General features: G+C 38.5%; 1 protein-coding gene across 1 annotated transcript in view; it reads right to left on the reverse strand.

Annotated features, from left to right (window-relative positions):
• Nucleotides 1-25,654, reverse strand: part of LOC147223618 (phospholipid-transporting ATPase ABCA1) — a 164,530-nt gene that overhangs the window by 67,849 nt on the left and 71,027 nt on the right. Inside the window, exons 29-35 of the mRNA XM_086166184.1 lie at nt 20,363-20,490; nt 15,453-15,551; nt 14,568-14,757; nt 6,902-6,996; nt 6,377-6,482; nt 3,211-3,285; nt 1,820-1,989 (exon numbers count right to left, since the gene is read on the reverse strand). Of these exons, the coding sequence (XP_086022310.1) occupies nt 1,820-1,989; nt 3,211-3,285; nt 6,377-6,482; nt 6,902-6,996; nt 14,568-14,757; nt 15,453-15,551; nt 20,363-20,490 (863 nt within the window). The remainder of the gene's footprint in view (nt 1-1,819; nt 1,990-3,210; nt 3,286-6,376; nt 6,483-6,901; nt 6,997-14,567; nt 14,758-15,452; nt 15,552-20,362; nt 20,491-25,654) is intronic.

Below are 25,654 nucleotides of genomic sequence, written 5' to 3' on the forward strand. Positions count from 1 at the left end.
TCTCTGGATGTATGGATCATCATCCACTTTCAAAAAACCATGGCATGTTCGGAGTTCTCTTTTGCTTCTTAGGTTTTGCAATTTAGCAGTATTTCATGGCAATTATTTATTTGTGACATTGGGAGTAGTATTTATATAGTTTGTTTTTTTATTTATTTTTTTTAAATATGCAATTCTGCAGTCCCACCTTTCACAGGTTATGGAGAAAATTGACTTACATTGCCAACTTCAAATATTTGACTCCTGCATTTCACAGGTCACCCATAATTTGTAAGTCTAAATGTTAGTTCATAAATCAGCTCGCTAGCTGATTGTTCCAACATTGTCCCTACATTCAAAATCCCCCCTCTCAGTACCAGACTCTTGCCTTTCCTCTTATCTCTCTGCTTCCAAACATGCATTCCTCCTCTCTGTCTTAAACCCACAATAGTCAAAATTTCAGCACCAATGCCGGTGATTGTTAGCCTGGTCCCCGACTGATCCGGTATGGGATTTGTAGGTTCAATTAACATATTTGGTTTAGGCACAAGTTTTATGCCAGATGTCCCAAGCCTGGATAACAGGCTTGGGACACTGGCTTGTGCCCCCATGAGGCTGCACGCCAAACATGGTAGTTCAAGTTTCTGATAACATTTTTATTATTTTATTGGATATTTGAGGATAAGAAAAATAATAAAATGAAATAAAAACAGGGCTTTCTCTTTGCCAGTTTAACACATTTATTCCCCTTGATGACCATAACTAATGGAAGCTAAATCCTACAAAACTCTACTACTGCATTAATTGATCTCGTCTCACTGAGCAGGATCTTGCATAGAGGAAATGTCATGGTAAAGGACCTTCAGCCTGCTGTGCATATCCATAGATGCAAAGAAATACCAAGAAAAAAAGACTGATTGTAATGTCATCATTAATGAATAATTAAATGAAAAGGTCTTGGCTGACCTTTTCATTCAAAATATCTATTTTGCTTGGCCATCTGCATTCCTTGTTGCCATTGCAAATTTTTGTTTCAAAATGTACAAGCAATTTCATGAACAGAAGTGCACAGAGAGCTAAATAGGAAATTCTGCTCCTCCCGAAGAAGTCCACAGACCATTGTAATTTAGTGCATACTCTGATTTGGTCTCTCACACAAGTCTCTTGCCAGCATATCATTCCACAAATAGCTGGCTGATTGTGTGCAGGCACAGCAGGATACCCTATAACATAAAGTAATTGCTTATATGTCGTGATCTGCAACAGCCAATGAATAAAGTGTATCATATGAGCCGAGGGGTTATGGTCTTACGCGGAAATGCCATACAGTGATTTGTATTCCATGCTTGATTGATGATCATAAGCTCGAAATCAGTGGTCATGATCAAAAAACAAAACCATACGCAACACACAGAGAGAATTGATCCATACGGTATGAGCAAGTGTGCTCTGATTTAGCATGCCATTAATCGCTGACACTCAAGTGGCGCTACTCTCTAGCCACCTTAGGGATCAGGAAAAAAAATCCATATCCTCGTGAGAAGCTCCCGTGGGTCTCAAAATCTGTGGATACTCACAGAAATCTCTCATCTATCTACCTGCCTTGTTCTTTCTTTTGTTTTCTCTCCTCTCATCTGTTCTTCCTCTCTTCCCTGCTCAGTTCTGTTTTCAGCTTCACCTCTCCTAGTTTCCTGGCTATCCAAACGTTTTATTTCACATTTTTCTTAATGAATGCTGTAATAGCGTGTGTGTGTGTGTGCTTAACAAATAATAACGTTCACCATAATGTTTCAGTCACATCTTCCCATTTACCGATTCTTTGATCCACATCATGACTTACATAGCTGCAAAGGAGAGCTGCTCCTTTGTTAGGTTGAGTGGGTGACTGGACACAGAGATACCATACTGACTGGGATCTTCTTCTCTTGGCAGGTTTCCCCTCAGGATGGCATTGTTAGCAACACTAAGAAAGGACACCATGCCATGCCATGCCTGGTTGTAGAACCACACCTGTTAAGTTGGAATAATATTTGGTTGTTAAAGATAACTTGTAGAAATAGCTACAAAGACGTGCCGCTAGGGCAATTTAAAAAAATTACGATTTCCAGTTCAAAATTAGTACATGTTCCTTTCACTTTTAACAAGGTGGCTCCTCAAAAACCATACAGAATTGTTTTGGATTACAAAGAGGAACATATAGAGCCTTTACTCAGTGCAAACTCTGAGTTTTCAAGATGAGGTTCAAGAGATTTTAATGCATTGGCTGTTTAAAGGCAGTTTAGAATTAGGGTCAGAAAAGCCCTCAAATATTTAGAGGAAATCATAAAGAAGCAATGCAACTGACTCAAAGAAAACCAATTTAATACACAATGACGGCTTGCACTGGCTTTCGATTTCCAAAGTGGTGTTACATGCTGGGTGCTGAGTGAAAGAAACATTTTTTGCACATTTTCTTTTGAATGTAAGTGATTCTCTAAGTCTGTGGCTGCTGGGCAAAAGAAGAAAAAGAATGGATGAAAGAGAGTGGCGGTGAGGGAGAACTCCCTGCTGATAGTACAGTGCTAATTAAGAGTGGATGGTGTTTGAGTGTTGGCCTAATATAACACTGCATCAGAGGATAAGGAGAAATGTCAGTACATACAGAAACACATGCGGGTGTGCGCACACGCACACGCACACACACACACGCACACACACACACACACACACACACTCTTCAATCATTCTATTTTCCTCCTCTCTAACCATAAAGACTGACAAAAATGAAAGACATTGTTTCCTGTAATATTTCCACTATTCTACATACTTTGGAAAGTTTGCTGATAAAATACTTACAACCCATGTTCCACACAATGGATGTTACACAAAAGACAGAGGTGAAGAGCAAGTGAAAGGCAGCAAATGGACATAATATTTTGAGAAAAAGCAAACTTTGCCGTTGTACTTAAAACACTAGGTGTCCCACTGCAATACATTTTTTTTTTCTATTTCTGTTCTATGAATGTAAAAGTCTAGGATGAAATTAATACAGCAATGGAAATTAATATTCTAAATTGCATTCCTTTTAAAATTTTCTCACAAAACCTGCTGAGCTATCTATGATGAACTCATGTTGTACCAAACCTGATTTATTTAAAAAAAAAAAACAATTTAAGGAATTACATTATTAAAAAGATTTTAGACATTTCTGAGAAGAATTTGCCAGGGACCATATTGCAGTTGATATCATACCTTGACATTGTTTCTCGTTCCCAGATTCTTCAACAGGGTCTCTGCATTCTGGAAGATCTGATCAGTACTATTTTCCTAATGAAGATGAGAAAAACAGAACAAAAAAAAAAAACTCAGTTGGCATCCTAATTGGTTACAGTTGGAAAACCACAACTGCTCTTTGAAATGCAAAACATGAGACTGGGGGAAACAAGAAATAAGACTCATGGAGAACATTTGGGTTTGCTCAGCCACTTATTGCCCAGAGATTCTGGGAAATGTGTCGCCTGTTAGTTTGGCTTCTCCACAGCTATCCTGCTTTGACATTTCTGTTTTATTAAATAGTGTGAAATAATTAAAATCATAAGAAGAGGGGAAAGAACATGACGCAAAAATTTACAAGGAACAGATACCGCCTAATGATCTAATGTACCAATCCGTTTTTAGCAAGCATGACTGGACAGTGGGCCTCAAATTGTTCATACAAACAGTACAAAGAGCTCCTCCATTGTGTGGAGAGGTGACGATATAAATATTGTGGAAAACAGTGGACAGGTTGCATTAAACATCTCCCACTTGAAATGAGCTTTATTGTTAGACATTAGGACGGCAGCCATGTGATTTTCATTGGGTCATGTTCATACCATGCTGTTCAAACTGGCAAAGAAAAAGTATTGGGCACACACACGTGTGATATAATTATAAATAGCCTGCTGTTGAGCCATGCCTTCAAATAAGCAAGGGGGTAAAATTGGAAGAGAGGATGTGGCGTGCAGTGAAGAGAGGCTTGTGGGGGAAAAGGGGGCGTGGGTGACAAGTTGAGAGAATGGTGGTGGGAGGGGGGGGTGCCAAATCTAAGGGAAGAAAAATCAAGAAAGACATCCCAAGAATGCAATGTGTGTTCAGGTGCAAAGACAGGGTGAGAAAGGACCCAGTCTAAAATATCTCCAGCTCCAAGATAGTTATCCAAGGACAAAGGACGAAACAGATCAAGCTGTGTTTGTTCTTGTTTTTCGATGCCACAATCCTTTTTTCAGACAATACACCCTTTTGTGACATCCTCCAGAAATTTGGAAATATTTCAAGAATGTATTTGAAGCATTTTTGTTATGTTGCCTACCCAGTGAAACTGGTTGCACATTGTTCCAGTAACACAGCATGGATGCTTCATCGATTTCCATGTCAATGTGTGATATATACATACGTTTGATTTAAATAACATCCCCTGGGTTCCAACTCAATTTCTATTCATAACTGGTGGTAAAGAAGATACATATACACCTGTCGACAAAGCTGCTATAGATGCAAGAAACTGTCTTGCATATTTACCTTCTCGCAGGCTGTTTTCTGTGTCTCTGTAAGCAGGACTAAATTAACAGGTAGTTTTTGGTTGTTACGTGCCAGGAAAAAAAAAAAAAAATCATTTTGTTGAGCAAAATGCAAACATGGAGCAGACGCATGTTGATTCTCCGCCGAGTGACATTGCAATGTGAGATAAGGGAAGAATGTCTCTTGAACAATTCAAGCAAAAATAATCAAATTTTGCAGTGGACCTTCAAAAATAGGTTCAGTCATTGTTTTCCCAGGAAAGGTTACCAGCACCTTGGGTAGAAGGTCTGTGCACTTTTGTGTTTTACCTTTCTTCAATTTGTATTGTGCCAAGCACTGTTGCGCAATGCCCTTTGGTTGCCTTCCTAAGGATTAGTAGTGACTAGAACAAGATGAGAAGAGAGCCAGTGGCTGTGCTAGAGTCTAATCCCCGAAAACCCCCACCTCACTCAAGGACAATGACAAGGCTGGTTTGGCCTGAGGACCAAATTGTGCCAAGGCTAGCAATAAAGCCTGTCAACTGTGTGGACTGTTTGGCTAATATTCCAAAGTGTGCGGCACAGTTCAGTGGTTAAATGATCTGTGTGAAAGTGTGGTCATATGCTAAGTATGACGGCATTTCATTGCATTCAGTGTGTGTGTGTGAAATATCTTGCCGTGGAAGGGGCTCCTGTTTTGTTTAATCATGGAAATATTTGTTTGAATAAATCTCGTTTGGACAACTGCAACAACTGCAAACTCGCTCCTTGCCGGTGCCCCAGCGGAGACCATCAGGCCTCTGGAGTTTATTCAGAAAGCGGCAGGCTGCCTGGTGTTCAACTGTCCCAAATTTTCCCGTACAACTCCCCTTCTTATGTCCCTACACTGGCTCCAGATAGCCGCCCGCATCAAGTTCAAGACCCTGGAGCTCGTCTACCGGGCAGTGAATGGGACAGCCCCGTCTTATCTCAGGATATGGTCAAGCCACATGTCCCTACCCGACCCCTCCAATCTCCCCTCTCTCGGCGACTGTCCACCCCATCACTCCGAGCCCCTGGCTGCCGAGCAAACCGGTCTCGGCTCTTCTCGGTCTCGGCTCCTCAGTGGTGGAACGAACTCCCGAAAAAGGTCAGAACAGCGGGGTCGCTGCCCATCTTTCACCATGAGCTGAAAACATACCTTATTCACCAAACACTACCCTACTAATCGCACTTAGCCCCCAACCCCCCTGAAAAAAAACAAACAAAAAAACAACCAAAAAAAAACAAAAACAAACTATAATATAAATGTATGTATGCATATGGTTTTGAGATGGCTATTTGGTTGAGTGGTCACTTCTGACTTCCGACTACTGGTACTTTGGATCTTTGGTAACTGAATTGCACTTTTTGTAAGTCACTTTGGATAAAAGCATCTGCCAAATGACTGTAATGTAATGTAATGTAATAATAAATCAATCAATAGTTCTTTTTGAGGAATTGAAAGGAAACGTCACCCAGGTTTTACATATTAAGAAAAAATGTTTGTGCTCTTGTAAAGACCTGGTTTCATGATTTATTCAAAGTAACATACTGACAATTATGACCTGTTGCCATGGATACTTTCTAAACCTTTTTCATCCTTCACTTTCCTACTTCTTTCTGCCTGTCAAAAAATATCAGGTGCAACAAGAAAAGAAATAACTCTTACCTGTTTCAAAGGTACAAAGATAATGGATTAAGTCCAATTAGTAGCAGTGCAGTGAAAGGATGATGAGGAAAGGACATTTTTCTTTTCCTATTTTTTAAAGCTATGTAATCATTTTTTCAAATCTGCTATTTTGATCTCAAATTATAGATATTTGTCTTCACTCTCGAAGGAAAAACACATCACCACATACCTGATAGGAAGTGAATAGAAGCTTTAGATCATTGAATGTAGCTTCAATTTCTGCTTCAGTCAGACTGACTTGGTAATTGACCGCTCCGACAGAGATCCCTCCATATCTCCACATGGGAAAAAGTTGCAAAGCAGATAATCAAGTGGGAAAAAGAGCATATCAGCATTGCAGAGGATTAAATGCACGTACACATACCTGCTCGTACCGTTCGTACATAATGACGTGAATGTCAATATAAACATATATAAGTATCAGGAAGTATAACCTAACATTCACCGAAAGAAAAAAACATGCTGCAAAATCATATATTTTTATGTTAACCACCATCCTGAAACACTTTGAGTGAAGTGAGACTTGGATTTATTTAATGTTGACAAGTGCATAACAAGACTAACTGACCATTTGAAAAAGGAATGTGGCAGCACAACAGTAGCACTTGAGGTTGACTATATAAGTCCCTTTAAATGCAGCAATTTTTAAAACACTATATTCTACTGTCACAGTGTAAATACTACATTGTAATACCTATTTTTTCCTGACTGTTCAAAAGTTTTGACCAAGAAGTCTGTAATATTCCGTCCAGTTAAATTCAGCAGCGTGTCTGTAGTGTTCTGGATCCTCTGGAAAACAAAATGGGAAATACAGGACATAAATGTTTTTGCTGACTATCACGGACTATCATCTTATTTTCATTGCTATATGCAGTATAAGGCAGTGTTTTTAAGACTTTACATGAGAGTGACAATATTATTTATTGCCATTTTGAGGAAGCACAGCAACCTATAATACATGTCCGATGGCAGATCCAGATAAGAACTAGGCCTTAAATAATTAAGACATATTATCATTATTATTATCCCTATAGCTATTACCAACAAGTCCCTTGGTGGAGGGAGAAGCTCTGAAAATTACCACGACCTTTTGGGGCAGTGTTTGCTGTAACGATATCCCCAATTGTTCAAAAACATACACTGTGCAATTCCTGACATTAATTGCTTTGGGTCAACATCGTCTTTCGCTTTTGGCAGAAACAGCCTAAATGTTCACTCTGGTAGAGCCATATTTCATGACAGAAATATCTGGTTTAAGTTATGGCTTATTGTCTGTTTGATATGAGGGTTTTTTGAGGGATAAATGTTGATGTACATGAATTTAATTCATTGATATTACAAATAGACAAATACTGATTTTAGGAACTGTGAAACAAAAATTCTTGCACAGAAATCCCTCACATATCCTGTGAGAAACCTCAAGTGTAATAAGTAAAACAGAAAGCAGATAGAAAATGACCTTTGACTCAACCCAAAAGGAGGTCATGCTTCACTTTTGAATGAATTAATTATTTTCTGGAGAAGAAAAAAAAACAAACAAAATCAACTGCTGACTCATCTATAAAAATCCCTTAGTAAGAGTGAAGTAAACAACACTGATAAGCAAGAATGCATTACTATTATATCCATTCATGGCCCTGTGGAATACATTCTCTCAAGCCTTTTCATAATGGTCAATTAAGCTTGGCCATGGGACACCTCGCTGAAAGCAGCCCCCCAAACCACCCAACCTCCAAAAAAATCTGAGGGAAGCAGTGTCTAATGTCAAAGGACCCTAATTAGATGCCTCTCTGTGGATAAATGGGTACATTCAAACATCCAATTAGCAGAGTGTGCGACATACTGCCATGAAGACATTCCGTCTTGCATAGATGTGACTTCTCACTGTGTGCATGGAGACAAATACACACACACACACACACACATAAATGCATGTACATGCACATTTTTTGTGCTTTTGCCTTGCATATTTATAGAGGTAACACCATGTTAATTAGAAGAATTATCCATGATAAAGTGCAAGAGAGAGCCCCCATCAACAATGCAATTTACCAACGTACCCACCAGACACAGTGGTTATCTATGGTTGTATGTAAAAACAGCTTGAAACAAAAGGTTTGAGTAAATATGAAGATTGCAGTTTGTGTCATTTATTGCATTTTTTTTTATACATTTTTTTTAACACTGGAGATAATAACAAGCAGGAATAAAAAAATAGGGCATTAGTTTTTAAATCCATTCCATCCTTGGATGGAGTAATGTCAATGGAAACACTCCCCTTTAAATCAATTTTTTACCTTCTCAGTGGATGACAGTGCTATTCCATTAGACACCTAAGTATATGTACAAATATTACAGAGCATGAGTCTGATGATGAGAAATCTATGCAAAACATAATGAAAGGGAATGAGCCAAGATTAAATGAAACAAATAAGAGACAGAAAAAAAAAAATAGAAAACAAATGGGAGATGGATACAAGCAAGAAAAGATACAATTATGAGAAACATGAGATAAAAACTGCAGAGTGGAGAGTAGAGAGGGAATCTGAAGTCAACGAGACAAACTCCCATCACAGGACAAAGAAAGAAAAAGAAGGAGAAACCAGAGGAAGACAAAAACTCATCTGGCTTATGAATCAGAGATAAGGGGAAAGAACGGCACAGCAACCTTGGCTTATCTCTGAACAAACATGCTTCTCTTTTGAAAAGCTACCAGAATTTGGAAATAAACAATACCAAAAAAGAGAGCTTTTACACTCTGCTGTGTGTACAATGAGTTTATACCCAAGCAGTATGAGTTTAATTACTCCATATCCTCTTATCAGTATTTGTTGAGAACATTACATAATTGTGCAAAACCTGCACCTCACTTCTCTTCTTTGCTGGTTCATTTCCTGAGAATGTCAAAAAGAGTTTGGAATTTTGTAAGTGAGTTCACCAAACCTTTATAAGTTGAAAGCTACAAGTGTGAGGGGCTTATAATGAATATGTGAGCCAGTGTTTTATATGTATATATGAAATTCTTGAGTTGGTTATGGTTTATACTTTGATGCTTTGTGATTCCAGCAAAATAAGTCAAGTAGTGCAAAAGAATTTAGCACTACTTGTGTGTAGATAGATAGATAGATAGATAGATAGATAGATAGATAGATAGATAGATAGATAGATAGATAGATAGATAGATAGATAGATAGATAGATAGATAGATAGATAGATAGATAGATAGATAGATAGATAGATAGATAGATAGATAGATAGATAGATAGATCGATATATCGATAGATATTGTATGTATAATTTGTTCCATCTTCCATCCTGAGTCAATTTAGTCCAACATGATCATATCGCCATTAAAGCATGGAACTGAACAACAGAAATTGATTCATAATAGCTTTAAGGTACTCACTGGATGTAGACTGAATAGAGCAATAAGCATGGGGACATGCAACATAATGATAAAACAAGTTGAATGCTTCCACACCAGATAATCGATTTCCATCCTCAACTACTTTGCTGTTTCCAGCTTCATTCTTTTCCGCTATTTGCATCACCTCAGTTCACTTCTACTTTTGTTCTGCACATCTTTCTTTTTGTTGAGATTGTGGTACTTGACAGGTCATTTTACACAAAACAGACCCTCGATTGATGGGAGTGACAGTTGGAAAACTAAGGGATGGGTTGATATGTTGTGGTCACTAAATTCATTTTAGAGTGGCAAGGCTACGGTTACCTGAATTTATTCTTTCTCAGTGGTTGCTTTCAGAGAACATTTACCACATGAATTGGTTGACAGTTTTTATTTATTTCTTTTCCCTTTTCCTTCACGTTCATCTATGAAGTTTATATATCACCAGGGATTGAGATTAAAAATTCAGGTAGTGGGTTCACCGTTGCCTATCACCTCCATAGAAATCACCATTTCACACTACCTCCTATAACACTGACTCAATTTTTCCCACTCTTGTCGCTTCTGCACTTTCTCTAGGGCTAATTGCGAGAATATGCAGAGTAAAAGGCACACGCGATGGCTTTGTCATTACTTATTCAATGAGGGAAGGTTTCAGGTCAAAGGGAATATAACCTCCTTGCATTCTTTCCTTTACCATGCTGTATGCCTTAGACTTCCATTAATGCATGCCCTCCTGCTGTTGAACCACAGGAAGCCAGAAAGAAATGCATCAAAGATGATCAATGCATGGGTCTGGATACACATGGGGATGCAAGTGTATAAGTGCACATGTGTATAGAACACAACATCATTATACATATTTTGCTGTTCATCGCCACAAGTATCGACTTCCTGTGGTTGTACACTGATTGTCTCTTTAGAGTCGCGATGAGCTCACAACACAACACATGCGTCTATCTGGGGCATGCATTACACTGTTTCGAACTATAAACTGCGGGTTATGACCCATCAGGGATTTTCAAGTCACAGCAGGGAAGCAAAAGAGCTCTGAGAATAAAGTGCAAAGGGTTGCAGGGTACCTACAAGTGCTTTTATTTTCCCTCAAAATATTTTTTTGAAAAACAAGTGACCAAATAAATAATGAAAATACAAATGTACTTGCAGTATCACAAAGCACTGACCTTGAAAAGATCAAGATCAATTAATTCTATTAAAAGATTCAACACCTTCCTTTCAAAAGGCACAAGGATATAAGCTACGGTATATGTACATATAAGTTTTCTAATACCTGTTAGCTTTCTGTAATGTGAAAATTGTCCACAAGTTCAATAAACTGTATAAATAAGCTCTTTATTCTAGTTTGTACTACTGCCTCTCCTACACTTGTAGTAACTTCTTTTTCTAAATTTGAATGTTCTCTCCATGGCAAGATATTAATCCTACCACTTGATAACAAGGTGTTCTCCAGATTTTTTCATCTTCTTTCTAATAACCTTTTAAAGGATCAGGATTGTAGCCATAAGTTTTATAAATACATGGGAAATGGTGCGAGTGAATGGAACAAGGTGTTTACTAAAAACTGGCCTGTTTAAATGGTCCAATGGGCTAAGTGAACTAAAAGAACAGACCAATTTAAGAATGACATAATAAAGTAGAAATCCAGTTAAGAAGCAGAGCCTTATAAAAAAAAAAATAGACCACTTAAGAGTGAATGGGGTGTTTTAAAAGGATGAGGTAGGTGATAAGGAAAAAGGGGAAAATAAAATAAAAGAAAAATATTAAAAGGGGGGTAAAAAAAGACCTTGATTGCCCGGTAAGGTGACAGAAAAGATACCAAGATACAAGTGGAGCCTCAGCAAATGGCGGACTCTTTGACAGTGCTGTCATAAAATACGACCGAACGTCAGGACATGGAAAAATGTACACAAAGAGCACTTCTCTTGCACTGTCTCTGCAGTCACCAGACAAGACAATACGTGGACTGCTGCTCCTTTCCAATAGCCTTTGATGGCCTTATCACAAGAAGGAGCACGCAGCAAGCCTTACATAAGCTCAACGAGGCATCACGGATCCATGGATATTGTGAAATGGCACATTACATTTTGAGGTGCTGCACAGGGAATGGTGGAGGGGTTGACTGGCTGATGGAGTAAGCTTTCAGTGTAATTTCATGCCCTGCTTGTCCAGGATGACACTCTTGTGTCTTTGCTTGTGTTTTCTTATTTTCTTATATGAGAGCTTCAAATACTAAAGGAGGAAATGTCATAGAAATTAAGAGACATAAATATCTTGGAAAAAAAAAAAACATTCATCGGTCACTTTAATCAGCAAACTAGTCTGCCATGACTTCTAACTTTACAGGGGCTGTGATTTACAGCATTCACATGGCCCGAGATATAAAACGACCTGCTGATTTGGTAGGTTATAATATGAAATAAATCTCAATTTAGATAGAACAGTTTGAAATATTTTTATTAATCCACTTATGGAAGTGATAGGATATTGGGAGGGTTATAATAATGATGATAATAATAGTAATAATAATAATTATAATAATTATAATAATGATAAATGTGGATGACAAAAAGTGATTGTGATCAGTGTTCACCATAAAAGTAAACATTACCATATATACCATTTGTGGGGCATTTTCATCAGTGACAGGAGTTACTATTGTGGGAGGGAATCAGAGAACACCAACACAGACATGGGGAGAGCATGCAAACTCCTCATAGAAAGGTCCCTTGCATGAATTGGACCAGGGTCCTTCTTGCTGTGAGGCAAGAGTACAAACCATGCTTCCGTCTCACAGGACAAAGGATCCTGGATCGATTTGTGCAGGGGGACCTTTCTATTTGGAGTTTGCATGTTCTCCCAGTGTCTGCATGGGTTTCCTCCCGTGCAGTAGCATGTGCTACTGAAGCAGTAGCACAATGCAAAAATGCTATATTTTACGATATGGAGACTTCCATGTAGATAAATGTTTTTAAACATTTTGAAAAGTCAGGTATCGACAACACTTGATCATAGAAAGGCTTGCAGATTAAACACAGGAATGACTTGACTATTAATAGACGTGCATCATTGGACTTAGCCCATTGGACCATTTAAATATTTTCTGTAAAACTAAAGGTTGATGTGTACCTTTTGTATTTAATATTACAGTATCAATAAGGATGAAGAAAATTTCAATTTCAATTACCTGTAGAATAGTTAGGATACATAGCTAGGTATGAAACTTAACCGTTTAGATTTGCATCATCAGGTGAAAGTTAATCTTGCACTTGAAGTCAGCTAGGAGAGGATGTATTGATTTTCTCTGCTCTTATCCTCTAATCAGCTGTCTAGATATCTCAAGTGTTCATATTTACATTCTCATATCATATAGAGACTAAAAGTTGAACTAAACATCTCATTCAATAAAGTTTGTATTTTGCATCCAATATGAATAAAAAATGAATCAGTTTTACACCATTTTGCAGGTGTATATTTTTTCTTTTAAAGTTGAACTTAGGTATTTGTTGTTAAATAAGCAAGCAGTATATATCAAATGTATGATTCTTTGTAAATGATTAAATTTTGGAATCAGATAACTTATTCGGAGGAGTTGGCCTGTTATGGAGATACAATATATAAAATATATCTCACAATTGGAGAAAATCGTTTATTTTTAATATTAAAAAATATGAATGGAGTGTGAATGAATACAGTCAATAAACCAACCTTTACCTTAAACCATTATTCCACCAAGCATGAACACAGGAGTGAGATGAAAATTACACTTGACATTTTAAATTACTGGAAGGTTTTTTTTTCCGATTGTAATGCCGCGCCTCCTGCCATCCCTTCATTTGAGCTAAACCACTGCAAACAAATTCTAAACCTACTTCACAAGACTTTGAGAGGAAGAAAATATTGGCAGATTGAGGTGCAGCCCCATGCCAGAAAGCCTGTGTCAACAGACAAAGCTATCGCTAATAAAATGACATTAGAGTGGAGGTGGCAGCCTCTATTCTCTCAAGATTAGATTTCTCATTATCATTGGTAGACAGTGTTGCCATTTAGCCGACCACTTATCTCCAAATAAGACACTTTTTTCCCCTCGCATCATGATTGGTTTAGTCAGAAAGTGACAGCTGGTTTGCAAGTATGCTGGGTCTGTAACTTGGCCATCAATACCGTCTGAATCGAGTGTCTTCAGGTCAGATAATCCAACATTCACTCCCGCAGCGTTTGGCCATGTATATTGTTAGAGTAATGGCCTATAAAGGATTGGTATTGATGTCTGGAGGATCAGAATGGCAAACCTCCAAGGACTAATGATTTCTGTAGAAATAGTGAGGTTGTTTGGAGACCACATTATGCTAAGAAGGTGTTCAAAATGAAAATGGCAAGCATATAATGAAAGGAATGAAAATGCACATTATTGTTACACTTAAATTGTATTGGTCATGTAATCTGAATCAACATTGCTAAACATTTCAGGGATGCAGTTTTTTGTTTTTTTTGTTTTTCTTAGTGGAATCAATATTGTCTGTAATTATATCAACATTTAAAAAAGATAGGCAGTAGAAACCTGATTCGTAATAGGAAACAAATTTCTTGTTTTATGGTGCTGTCAGTCTTTGGAAGAGAAGCTTTCAGGATACAATGGTTTTATTGTACTGTTGTGCCTCTGATTTATTTTAAGACTTTTTATTTTACATATATATTGTTAATTTCTGTTCTTGCTGTATATCATTCAGTGACATAGATGCAGTAAAATATATGCATTTCCCCAAAGAGCTGCACAGGAAGCTAAATGCAGAACCAGCAGAGATTTTACAGGCATTGGGCCTCAACCACAGAAAAAAAAAAAGAAAAATATTGCAGACAAGCAGAATTATGACTGCGGAGTCACATAAAGGCTATCTTGCTTTTCTACACAAAAGCTCTGGTGTAAGAGACCAACCTGAGGAGGAGGAAGCCCTCCAGCTCCAAGTGGACAGTCAGGTAACATGATGATCCGTTTAGCAGTGCTGCACTTACAGGAGGGAGAAGGATTGGACATGCTCCAATTCCCGTACAGGAAGATATCAGTGAGTGACTGGTCCACTGGTGGGGTGAACCAATCAGACCGACTGGAAAAACATGGCAACTTCCTAGAGAAAAAGCAATGATCAACTCTATTTGTATAGGCATATTCTTCACTCATTTTTATGTCAGTGAAATATTACTATTTCTGTTATGGTGCAATGGTTGGTTTTAGTAACATGAGATGGGCTGGTGCTGTAAACTAAAATATGAAATTAACTTGGATTTCTAGGTTAAATGTTAAGGGCAGGTTTTAAAGAAATATCCATTGTAACATTCCAGTGAATGCACAAACGTCATATTTCTTCAAACAAGCTTTTTTGATCTTGCTCACAAGACAATGTCTTGTCTTGGCAATGGTATAATTCACATTCTTGACATTTGTTAGGCTGCTGTTTAAGGCAGGTATGTGTGAGCCATTATACATCCATCTTTTATCCTCAGCCGCTGCAAATGTTTAGGTTTTACAGTTTTTCAGCAGGCGATTTTCATATCTTTATTATTAACCTTTACTCTAAGGTACATTCATCATGAATCATCAAGTGGTTGAACAGCTGGTCTTCTAGATTATCAGAAAGTACTTCAATTATGTCCACAGCTCTTCACATCTACAGGCTTCATCTTGTGTGACCTTCTGCTTACTTTTACAACAGTTTTGTGAATAAAAATGCGTACAAATGCATCTAACCATGTCATGTGTTTGTTGTAAATGCTACTGTTGTTAATCATGAAAGCACACATTTTGTTTGTAATTAAAACTTACGGTATTGGGTCTCCTTTCATGCAGCGAGTCCCAAACCCAGGGTTGTTCACCAATGTTTCCACAACTTGAGATACCTCCACAATATCAGGTCGATCATTGCTGTAAATATTGAATATAAAGGTGCATTGTGTGATCCACTTTCAACAGAATCTCTAGTGTCATGGCTGTAATCCAATCATTAAGAAAACTAAGAAGAACATATATGAAAAAAACAAATTTCCCAAAGCGGCTGAAATACTAACTTGCTCCATAGGAGCTTGGAAAAATGTCTGCTAACAAAGAGTTAAAATGGAAATTAATCAGCGTTGGCCATGACTAATGATCTACAAAGAGTTTCATGCTATTGAATGATAAAGCACCATTATGGATCTTTATTGCTGTATCCACTTACATTAAATGTGATGTCAAGATCGCAGATAGATAATTAGGAAAGTGCCGACTATCAGCACATGATTGAAAAAAAGTATTCAGTGTAGGGCCTGCTTCTTTTTCCATATATGCTGAATTTTATTGCTGTCAAATTGAAAAAGATGATGCAAGATTTCTTATGTCAGGTAAATATAAATGTGCATTAAGCTTGTGACAAAGACAAGAAAAACAAAACATCTATCAAGTTGAGTAATCTGAAAATCAAAACCAACCTTTGACCACTGTCGTTTTGTTTTAGGATAATAAACATTACATAACCAGTGAGGGCCTGACATATTTGTTCTGCCTTAAATCACCATTGGTTAGGATTTTACAAGACTTCTAATCTGTCCGCTGTCACAGATGATTACAATTTTACAAGTCTGCTAATCTGTTTTCCACACTCGCAAACACTGGAGTCGATCACTCATTTTAAACAAATCCTGACATTCAAGAAGAACTAAATAGAAACGTGACATGCACCCCAGGGGAAAGGAAGTGCTTTATTATGAGGAAATTCCTGATAGGAAGGCTGCATGCCTTTATGCTGGCTAATAAAACGTGAGAGAAAAATCATTGAGTTTACTCACCCTTTTTGCTAAAAAGGTCTAGAAATACCAGTGATTTTACTATAATGGGCATCCTTTCTTCCATATTAACCCAACTGATGTCTTTATGCGGGCACATACAGTAATATGCCAATATGCACCGAATGTACACTTGTAAACATTATGTACTTTTAACATCTTTCATCATTTTATGAGTGTCCTGTACATATTTCATCCTTTTGTCTCATTTTAACAGTCTCACATTTTAGTTTGTCTCCCATACTAACCACACATTGCCCTTTGTCTTCAAAGGACCTGGGACCTAAAATACAGTGATACATAAAGACCACTGCAATGGCTTCTGGCCAACGGTGTCGACAACCAGAGTCATCCATTTGGATTAATACCGTGTTCATTGTCTCATTTAGAGGCATCTCCATGAAGGTCTTGCGGTCATTTCCTTAGCCACCAGAGGGCAATTGAAGTGGTCTGATTGTAAAAATGGATTATGTGCAGCCATCTGTTTTGCAATTAACAATGGCTGGGTTACCACAAGATTCAAGATAATAAAACCATAGCAGAGTTCCAAAATGAACACTTGTGCGTACACACAGAGACAGTGGAACTAATGAATAGCTCATTTTGACAGCGCTGAGTATCAAGTCATAAAAGTGAAAAGATATTGGATCATACAGAATGTAAATATTGCACAACATTTGCCATAATCAAGTGCTTGACAATTAGGCATGAAACTAACTTGTTTTTTTATTTTCAAGAAAAGTTCAATATGACCTCCATTGACTTAAAATTAACCCCCCGCCCCAGAGCAGAGCATTACAGGAGTGTGCAATGTTCCATGGGACTTGAGAATCAAAATTATATCAACAATTATCTTCAATCAGTATAATCTAAAATGGATCATTGGAATTTACAATGTATGCAATATAGACTCTGCTAAAAGAACCAGTGGGATAGTCACTCAAGAGAAAAGACAATATGCAGTAATTGGCCAGAGGAAATGCCACTGAAATAAGATCGCTTCAGTAGTACAATTACCTCATGCAAGGACAGGTCCCAGAAGTTCCAAAGACACAGAAATGAACAATTTGAGTTTTATCATATTTTAAGAGACTATGCAAAAAACATCAGTGAGAAACCTGTGAATCCCATGACTAAAACAAAAAATCTTAGTCTTTGAGGATGTTATTTCCACTTGCCTTACTTCGTACTGTACAGAGGAAAATCAGGATGATTATCTCTGCCTAAGTGACTATACTTAAGATACATTTGAAGCATTTTGCCGATGCTGATTTTGCTGCTGCTCCAAGATCATGAGACCTTCAATAGATAACTATGGGGCTGCAATTGAGACTAATACATGTCTAGATGGTTGTTGCTACGAATGTATATGCTTGCATGGTTGTTCTGCACAGTTACCCGAGTGATATTAGGAGGTAGCTAGCTGCTCCAGATGACTGAAGGTACAAAATGAATATGCAGCCTGATGGGAGCTAATAATAGTTTATAGCTTTTCAGCACCATGGAGAGAGACATTTAAGCACCATTGGCAGTATGAAACATGGGCCATTAGAATTAGTGATTCACATGAATCATTTGCGCGTTCCATAATGAGAGAGTGACTGAATGTTTCAGTATTTATTTTACTAATTCAACAGAAAATATTTCATTGGATGGAGAATGTAAGTCAAAAGAAAATTCTTAAAGGAATCCATTTCCAAATTTTGGAATGCACGGTCAGTTTGTGTATTTTCTAAAATAATGTTAAAAATAAGCTGTAACTCTGTGAATACTTGTCAAACTATTAGCAAACCTTTCAGGATGATTCTCTTCCCGGAGGGACACTTCATGAATGCACTTTTATAAGTCTCTCTGTCATTGGACCAAGATGTATACATATCTATTCTTGTACTGTTGAGACTACAAGTTCACATCAGTGATATATAGGCTTCATCAGTTTCGACCTCTAGCATGAGAGGTGACCTGGATGACTGAGAACCTTCACTGATGCATTTTGAACAACAACTCCACAGTTGTACTGTCGATATTGCTGTCAGTGATGCATGAAATAATAGCATCACAGTCATGAAGCAAATATAGTATTTTGTCTCTGGACAAGAATTGTGTTTTTTTACATCAAACATATCGAAAGCCAGGAAAATAAATAGGCCATGTCAACAAATACTAAAACATCAGTTTGTCACGCTGAAAGAGGTGCAGGAGACTGCAGTTAATTGTGTCTTGACATCCTTAAACTACATTCATGCAAAGCAATGCCAGAGGAAATGAAACACCTGCAGGGTGGATAAGCAGCAAAAGCTTCAGAGAAGTATGAAAATAGTGACAAGATAATCTTGACGGTTCGGGACAGATATTGTAACAAGTGATGCATAAAGCACCAGAATTCAAATTGCATTTTCACAGCGCAACACAACAACACAATAGGGTGGATTGAACTATTTACATTCATCCTGTCTATACCACCTTTATACGCAGTATCAATATGTGAAATTTCTTGTATAATTGATTTTGAAAAGAGCTTCTGTTTGTTTGATTTTGTAGGTGGTTCTGTTAACTTTCTCCTTTTGATTTTTTCCTTTGGTTATTTAATGAGTTTTTTTTTACATTGGTGCAGTTAAAAATCCTTTATATTATTTACATTTATACTTTATTTATTATTTACACAAATCTATTTAGGTTGGGAAGTGCAGGATCTCTCTAGAGAAATAAGGATTATTTGACAGAATTTTACTAATCCAGTCTTTGCGATATGAAAATAACCATGGTATTATGGGAGAAACATTGTAAAAAGGTAAATAAATTGATTGAGATTTCTGGTATGATGGTTCCCTGTCAATAATTTGTTGATTTATTTATTTTTTTTTAGTCTTGTGTTTTTTGGATCCAGGGTTATATGTCTGTGTGCAGCTCTTTTCACCAGTGAGCCCGATTAAGCAGGAGAATGATTTCAGCTGGGGTGCAATGCACACCTGCGGCTCAACAGGCCTGGTCAGGCGGAGGATAAGAGAAGCCTGCTGCCAGCCCTTTGGCACCAGATAGTTGTCTAGAGTGGGTACAGCCACGCTTCTGACGTGTCTCCCTGCCAGTTCCAGGGGGTCCCGTGACCCCAAAAACAACCTATACCCAGCATGTCTCTCAATTCATCTCCTTACCTTCCGAGTATTCTTGCATTTGGGTCAGGCACCCCCCACCCCACCTCCCCAAAAATCATGACATGTGTCACTAATTGCAAACATTGTTATTGTCTGTAGCAAGCTGCGGCCCAAGGGGTCATGCTATCCTAAGCAAAGTCAATGCATCATGTAATCTGTGAGGAAATCTAGAATTGCGAAATAACGTGTTGACTGGAGTCAGACTTGAACCACAATTATGATAACCTAAGGCTAAACTTAGTTAATTAAAAGACATACTAGCCACAAGAGGTAGGAGAAGAAGAAACAAAAGGATGATAAAGATGATAATGGCCCGAATGAATTTTTGTTTTTTTGTCAATGTGTTTTCGTCTAATAAAAGAAATTAAGCATCCTTACACCATGTAAACAAAATAAATAAATAAAAAAAAGGAAAGAAAGAAATACTGTGGGACTTGGTCTAGACATAGAACTTGTGACTTCTTGTCAAATGTCTGAATTCCATTTGTTGCATCTGATGAGCACAAAAGTCTAAATGGTAACACAAAAAGACTCCGATTTAGTTAGTTGGTTAGTTAAAAAACAATCTATTTCATGACTCCTTGGTTTGGGAGAGAAAATCTTGCCGGCTAATAAAATATTTTAAAAATCATAATAAAGACGATTACAATTAATGACACATGGTGATCAGAAAGATTCAAATATTGAGTGACATTTACACCTGTCAATAATTAAAATGGTATGACAATAACAAGTTGAAGAAATTTTATATATAAGTGAATACCTATAGAAGGTGGTTTGTGGCAATGCGTACATCCAGGGTTGCAGTTCCAAACTTGGATATTCAGAAAATGGTGGTTTGATTTGTGAGAAGATCAGAGACAGGACCACAAAAAGGGCAGGCAAGACCACCTACAAGGATGAGAAAGCGCAATAGTTACCTCTCGACATGATAATATTCTTTCACAACAGTGAGTCGATATTTTCTACACTCGAAATCTTCATATCACAACATTCACATTCACTGTAAAGTAAAAAACGCTTTCGTTGTACTCATGTCATTTTAGGTGCATGAATACTTTGCATGTATTTTATCAATTTAACATAACACATCTTTTTTTAATTATAACGCACATATGAGTACGATTTTCAATACTTTCATCTCTCTTACTTTTCTTACTTTCGTGATTTTTCTCGGTGAATAATTGAATTTCAATTCCCATCTTTAACCCACTTAACATCATTTCATGTGTCAAAAGACCACAATCAACAATAACACATATAATTAAATAGTCCCCCATCACCTTGTTTGGGCTATGTTCAAGTAAACAATCCAAACAAGGCAACCATCATCTGGCCACTCAGATATAATTAGTATCTCGCTATTCTCCTGTTGTATTTCTTTTTAAAAACAGACAGTGCCACGCTTCCCATATCCTCCCCATCCAATCCTCTTTTCCCAGCCATGTAATTTGCTTTTCATTTCATTGTTAGAACTGACAAAAAGGTCAGACAGCAAAATGTGAGATATCTTTAATGTTTAATCACGCATATGTTGGGGTGTGTTCGGAAGCAGGCGAAGGTTTGCATACACTTGATTAATTGCCTGGTATGTAATTTACCAGGCCATTTCAACATGCTGCAATTGTAAATCCTAAATTTACATCACGGAGCAAATGCTATGGCAATGTGCTTGAAAGAAAGATGAAGAGCAGCGATGAGACTGAAAAGCTTAATGGCAGACTGCAACTCTCTCTCTCTCTCCCACTCCTTCTCTTCTTTCCTCCCTCCCTCTCTCTCTCACTGCCTTTTGATAGTAATTGCCGGTGACAGCTGGTACTTCTTCCATTGAGAGATCTGCAAAAAACAAAGTCATTAAGCTCACAAAGCCAAAGCACTCCCATGTACAATGTATGAGTTTATCACATTCGCAAGTTTAGTGGGGATTTAAAGAAGAACACAAGGATTATAGCCAAAATTGGTATAAACACAAAAACAAAATTAAGATTTATGCCATTACCATCTAAGACTGATTCCTCCTTGGGCTGCCTGTTTCCTAAACAAACCTGTATCCATCTAATTTCTGCTGCTACTTTGCTTTCAGTGGGTAATAGCATCACTTTGGATGATTTAATGTACTAATTTGTTAATCTTTCTTTTTGATAGTGTTCAGGGAAAAAGTCTGACCAAAGGTTTCAAGATACTGTTTTTGCTTTAGGGAAAAAAAGATTGGTGATTTTTTTTTTAAATTATAGGATTCTTTCATCTTAAAGATTTTATATTGCATATACAGTATATCATTGGTGGGCGTCAGGGCCTGCCACTCCTTCAGTGCTGCTCTAAAAAATATCTGAATCACAGACTTTAGATTTTAATTATATTATGTCCATGAATACTTATTAAATAATTCCAAATGGTCTGTCGGCTTCCTTCAATTGCTTTTCCTCAGCTGTGCTGCTTCCAGACACATATTTTACATGTTTTATGTTCAAGCATTTAACCAATTACATTTCAGCCATTATTTGTTGCCAGCCAGGGTCAAAGTCAATTCGCATGGACACCCGCAGAATCAGAATCAGAATCAGATTCAGATTCACAGGTGCTTTAGCAAAAAATGAGTGTCGATGAAACTGTTGCTTCAACCAATCAGATTTTGTGTTGTGACGCCAAGGCCTTCTGAAGGATATGGTAATGTTAGCATGTCACACGCCCTTTGAGTGGACAGTCAGTGAGTACACCAGCCAGTTCTAGCAGGCGGCATCTGTAGCGAGCTGCACAAAAACAAATATAGTTGTGTCGATATAATAGCTAATTTTTCACCCATGATGGCTGAAGGGAGAAAAGAAATTTATGTGGTTTCAGATTTATTGTCAAAACCGTTTTCAAGATGGACTTTCAAGAAAAGCTGGACATTTCTGAAATGAGCGTACCTGTTACAGCGAGGAGAAGATTGGTCCATCGCTTTCAGTCCACTAACTATGAGCCACAGGTACCCTGTGGCTCACAGGCTCCGAGGAACACTGCAAATTGTATCGCTGGGAGTGCTTGTTATTTGCCGCTGATTGACATGGTGTTTGGAGACACACTGGGTTTGTAAATTTGACTTGCCTAACCAATGCAGAAACGAGATACCGGAGCACTGCCGGGCACTTAAGAGCAGCGGTGCTGTCCTAAACTTTTGGAGAAACCAGAGTGGCTCTACAGTTGAGTGAACAAGTGCACAGGTGCCACAGAGCTCCACAACAAGAAAGGTGAAGGAAAATAGAGAGATCTTAAAAAGACTGATAGACCGTGTCATTTTTTGGGGCAAGAAGGAACTTTCATTTTGAAGACACAATGAAAGTGCTGGATCACGAGTTATCTCTACAATGAAACTGCTCTTTATACTGCGTTTCTGCATAATCAGATGGTTTTTATTGCCATAAAATAGTTATTGAGGGGTGTATTGATTAATGGGGCACTACTGAAGGCCTCGGTGTGAAATGCACAGCCCGCCATTGAAATATATTATATTAATTATATTGCTTTACATGTATCCTTATAAGTCATGACAATATAAAGTATACACATTATATAAAGTAAATAATGTATATTTGAAATTATCCCATAAAATTTACCCTTCTTTTCAATTTCTGTTTAGAAATGTGTTTTAGGTTAAGAACCGTAAAAAATCAGTTTGTAAACAAACCTCCTGCAGGGCTTCCTGCTGTTTCCTTATCATCAAAGTCTTCTTGAAAGGCTCTTACATTATACAAGATCATATTAGAATCAGGTAAATATACCATGAACCAGCCCCTCCAGTGAAAAGCTGTGCATCAAAATTACTCTATATTAAACAAACTCTGCTAGTGGACACAGTTAATTTTTATCCAGAGAAGAAATCATTGTTTGGGACATTCTGGATGAAAACAGATTTTCACTATAATCAGAGTTCCTGATTAAATTTGCCCTGGAGTTCATGGCAAACTCAAATGATAGGTATTTAATGAAAGGGCTTCATGAAGCTGTCATTTCCCATTTGTGAAGAATTTATGCACAAAAAAATGTGAAGGAATCGCACAAAAAGAGTAGTTGACCCAAAAAAAGCAGCTTTTTATTCTCGGGTCTTAGTATTTCCTCTTAATACAGTATGTGTGTGTGTGTGTGTGTGTGTGTGTGTGTGTGTGTGTGTGTGGACATAGGGCGTTGTGATGTATCTATTGCAGTAGATGGAGGGAAGGTACATGGCTACTTCCTGTCTCCTTGCCACCTCTCACTTTTAGAACTGCCGCTGGCAAGCCCTCATGGTGAACGGAGATGCAATTCATGCTTCAGTTTCCTTCCACCAATACAAAGCCTCGCCATCACCAAGATGCCTGCCGGGCCTCCTTGTGAAACACATGGTAACTGGGGCTATTCTACCCAAGACTAACTTGGCAGGGGATCTGGGAGTAGTAGCAGGCCCCATTGATAGTGCGCAGGCCCACCCTGGTGGATATGCCCTGGCACCTATTAACCTTTGCCCAACTGTCTTGTTGGTGAGTCTGAGAGAACAAAAGGCTAAAGGGGCACGTCCCGACAGAAAAAGCAACATGCTGATGGCACACGCTAGGCTGTGCTCCTGAAAACTGGAGCTCCAGCAGCCTCCTGCAACTCCTAGAGAGTGCAGGTTGTGTTGGGCCCTCCTTGCCACTGGATTACACCGTCCTGCAGTGAAGAACTGCTGCTGGGACATGCGCTCCTCCAGCAGCACTCTAAATAATCTCCCTGTGCAGGTATCCACCTCTGCTTCAGTGAGACCAGCAACCAGTGATGGTCAAAGTCTGGCGGCGATGGGGTGCCTGGTGAGGGGAGCAGGCCTAAATGCGCTGGGAGCGCCTAATCAGAACTTTGCACACCAGCGGCAGGAGGCTATCCATGGTCCTTAGCAGCTGGAGTTGAGTGGTTGAGTTCTGAGCAGGCCTATTTTAGAGCCACACTGCTAAGCTCGATCAAGAAAAGGTGGCTGAAAAATTGCCGATAAAGAACATCTGGATAGGGAGCCACACCTATTGGGACATTCCACCCAGTGAAAAACTTATGTCCCTGAGGATCCCTCTGGCCAAGAAACAATACGCCACCCTTCTGAGTGCTTATTCTCAGACTCTCCCATCAAAGGATGACATGAAGGACGACTTCCAGGAAGCATTAGATGAGGCTCTCCAACTCATACCCAAGGAGGGACAAGGTCTTATTGGGTGATTTCAATGCTTGAGTGGGGAAGGACAGCAAAGTGTGGAATGGAATCAGTGGGGGTCAAAGGATTGGTTGGAAAAATGCCAGTGGCCTGTGGTGTTGAGCCTACATTCAACCATCACAAACACCATCTTCTAGCTCAAAAATAAAAACAGCAGAAAATACAAGGACTGGTTGAATGATAATACTGTACATGTGAAATCACCACCATGCTTGAACAAAAGCTTGTAGCACACAGTGCTGTACTCAACCCCACATCAGCTGCACTACAGAAATGGCTAACATGTATGAGAGAGCAAAGTCCTGGCAAAAATCATGCTGCATAAACTGGGGGATAACATCTCAGAGCAACTACTGCCTTAATCGCAGCATGGATTCAGGAGGAACAGAAGCACTGTGGACATGGTCTTTACAGGACAGCAACTTCAGGAGGAGTGCAGAGAACAAAACAAGGACCTCGTCAGGGCTTTCATTGACCTGTGAAAGGCTTTTGAACCATCAGCAGGGAGCTCCTATGGAGCATCCTCCTGAAATTTGGCGGCCCAAGAAAATTTGTCATACTCCTCCAACAGTTCCACATTGGGATGATGGCATGTGTCACAACTAGAGGCGAGGAATCTCAGCCATTTAGGGTCTGTACTGGTATGCGTCAAGGATGTGTCCTTGCCCCAGTACTTTTTAATATCTCCCTGTGATTTATGACACTACTGTGACACGAGAAAAAATCAAGAAGGACACTGGGATTACGGCTCAACATCAGAAGGTTTCAAGCTGTCACAAAAGTGACCTCTGAATACATCATCGAGCAGTCTTTTAAATGTCTGGGCAGCCTCCTTTCCAACTACTACAGCATGGAAAGGGA

Source organism: Fistularia commersonii, chromosome 19 (assembly GCF_037954325.1).
Source record: "Fistularia commersonii isolate RoL2024-O1a breed Wild chromosome 19, RoL_Fcom_v1.0, whole genome shotgun sequence".
In the NCBI taxonomy this organism is placed as follows: Eukaryota; Metazoa; Chordata; class Actinopteri; order Syngnathiformes; family Fistulariidae; genus Fistularia; species Fistularia commersonii.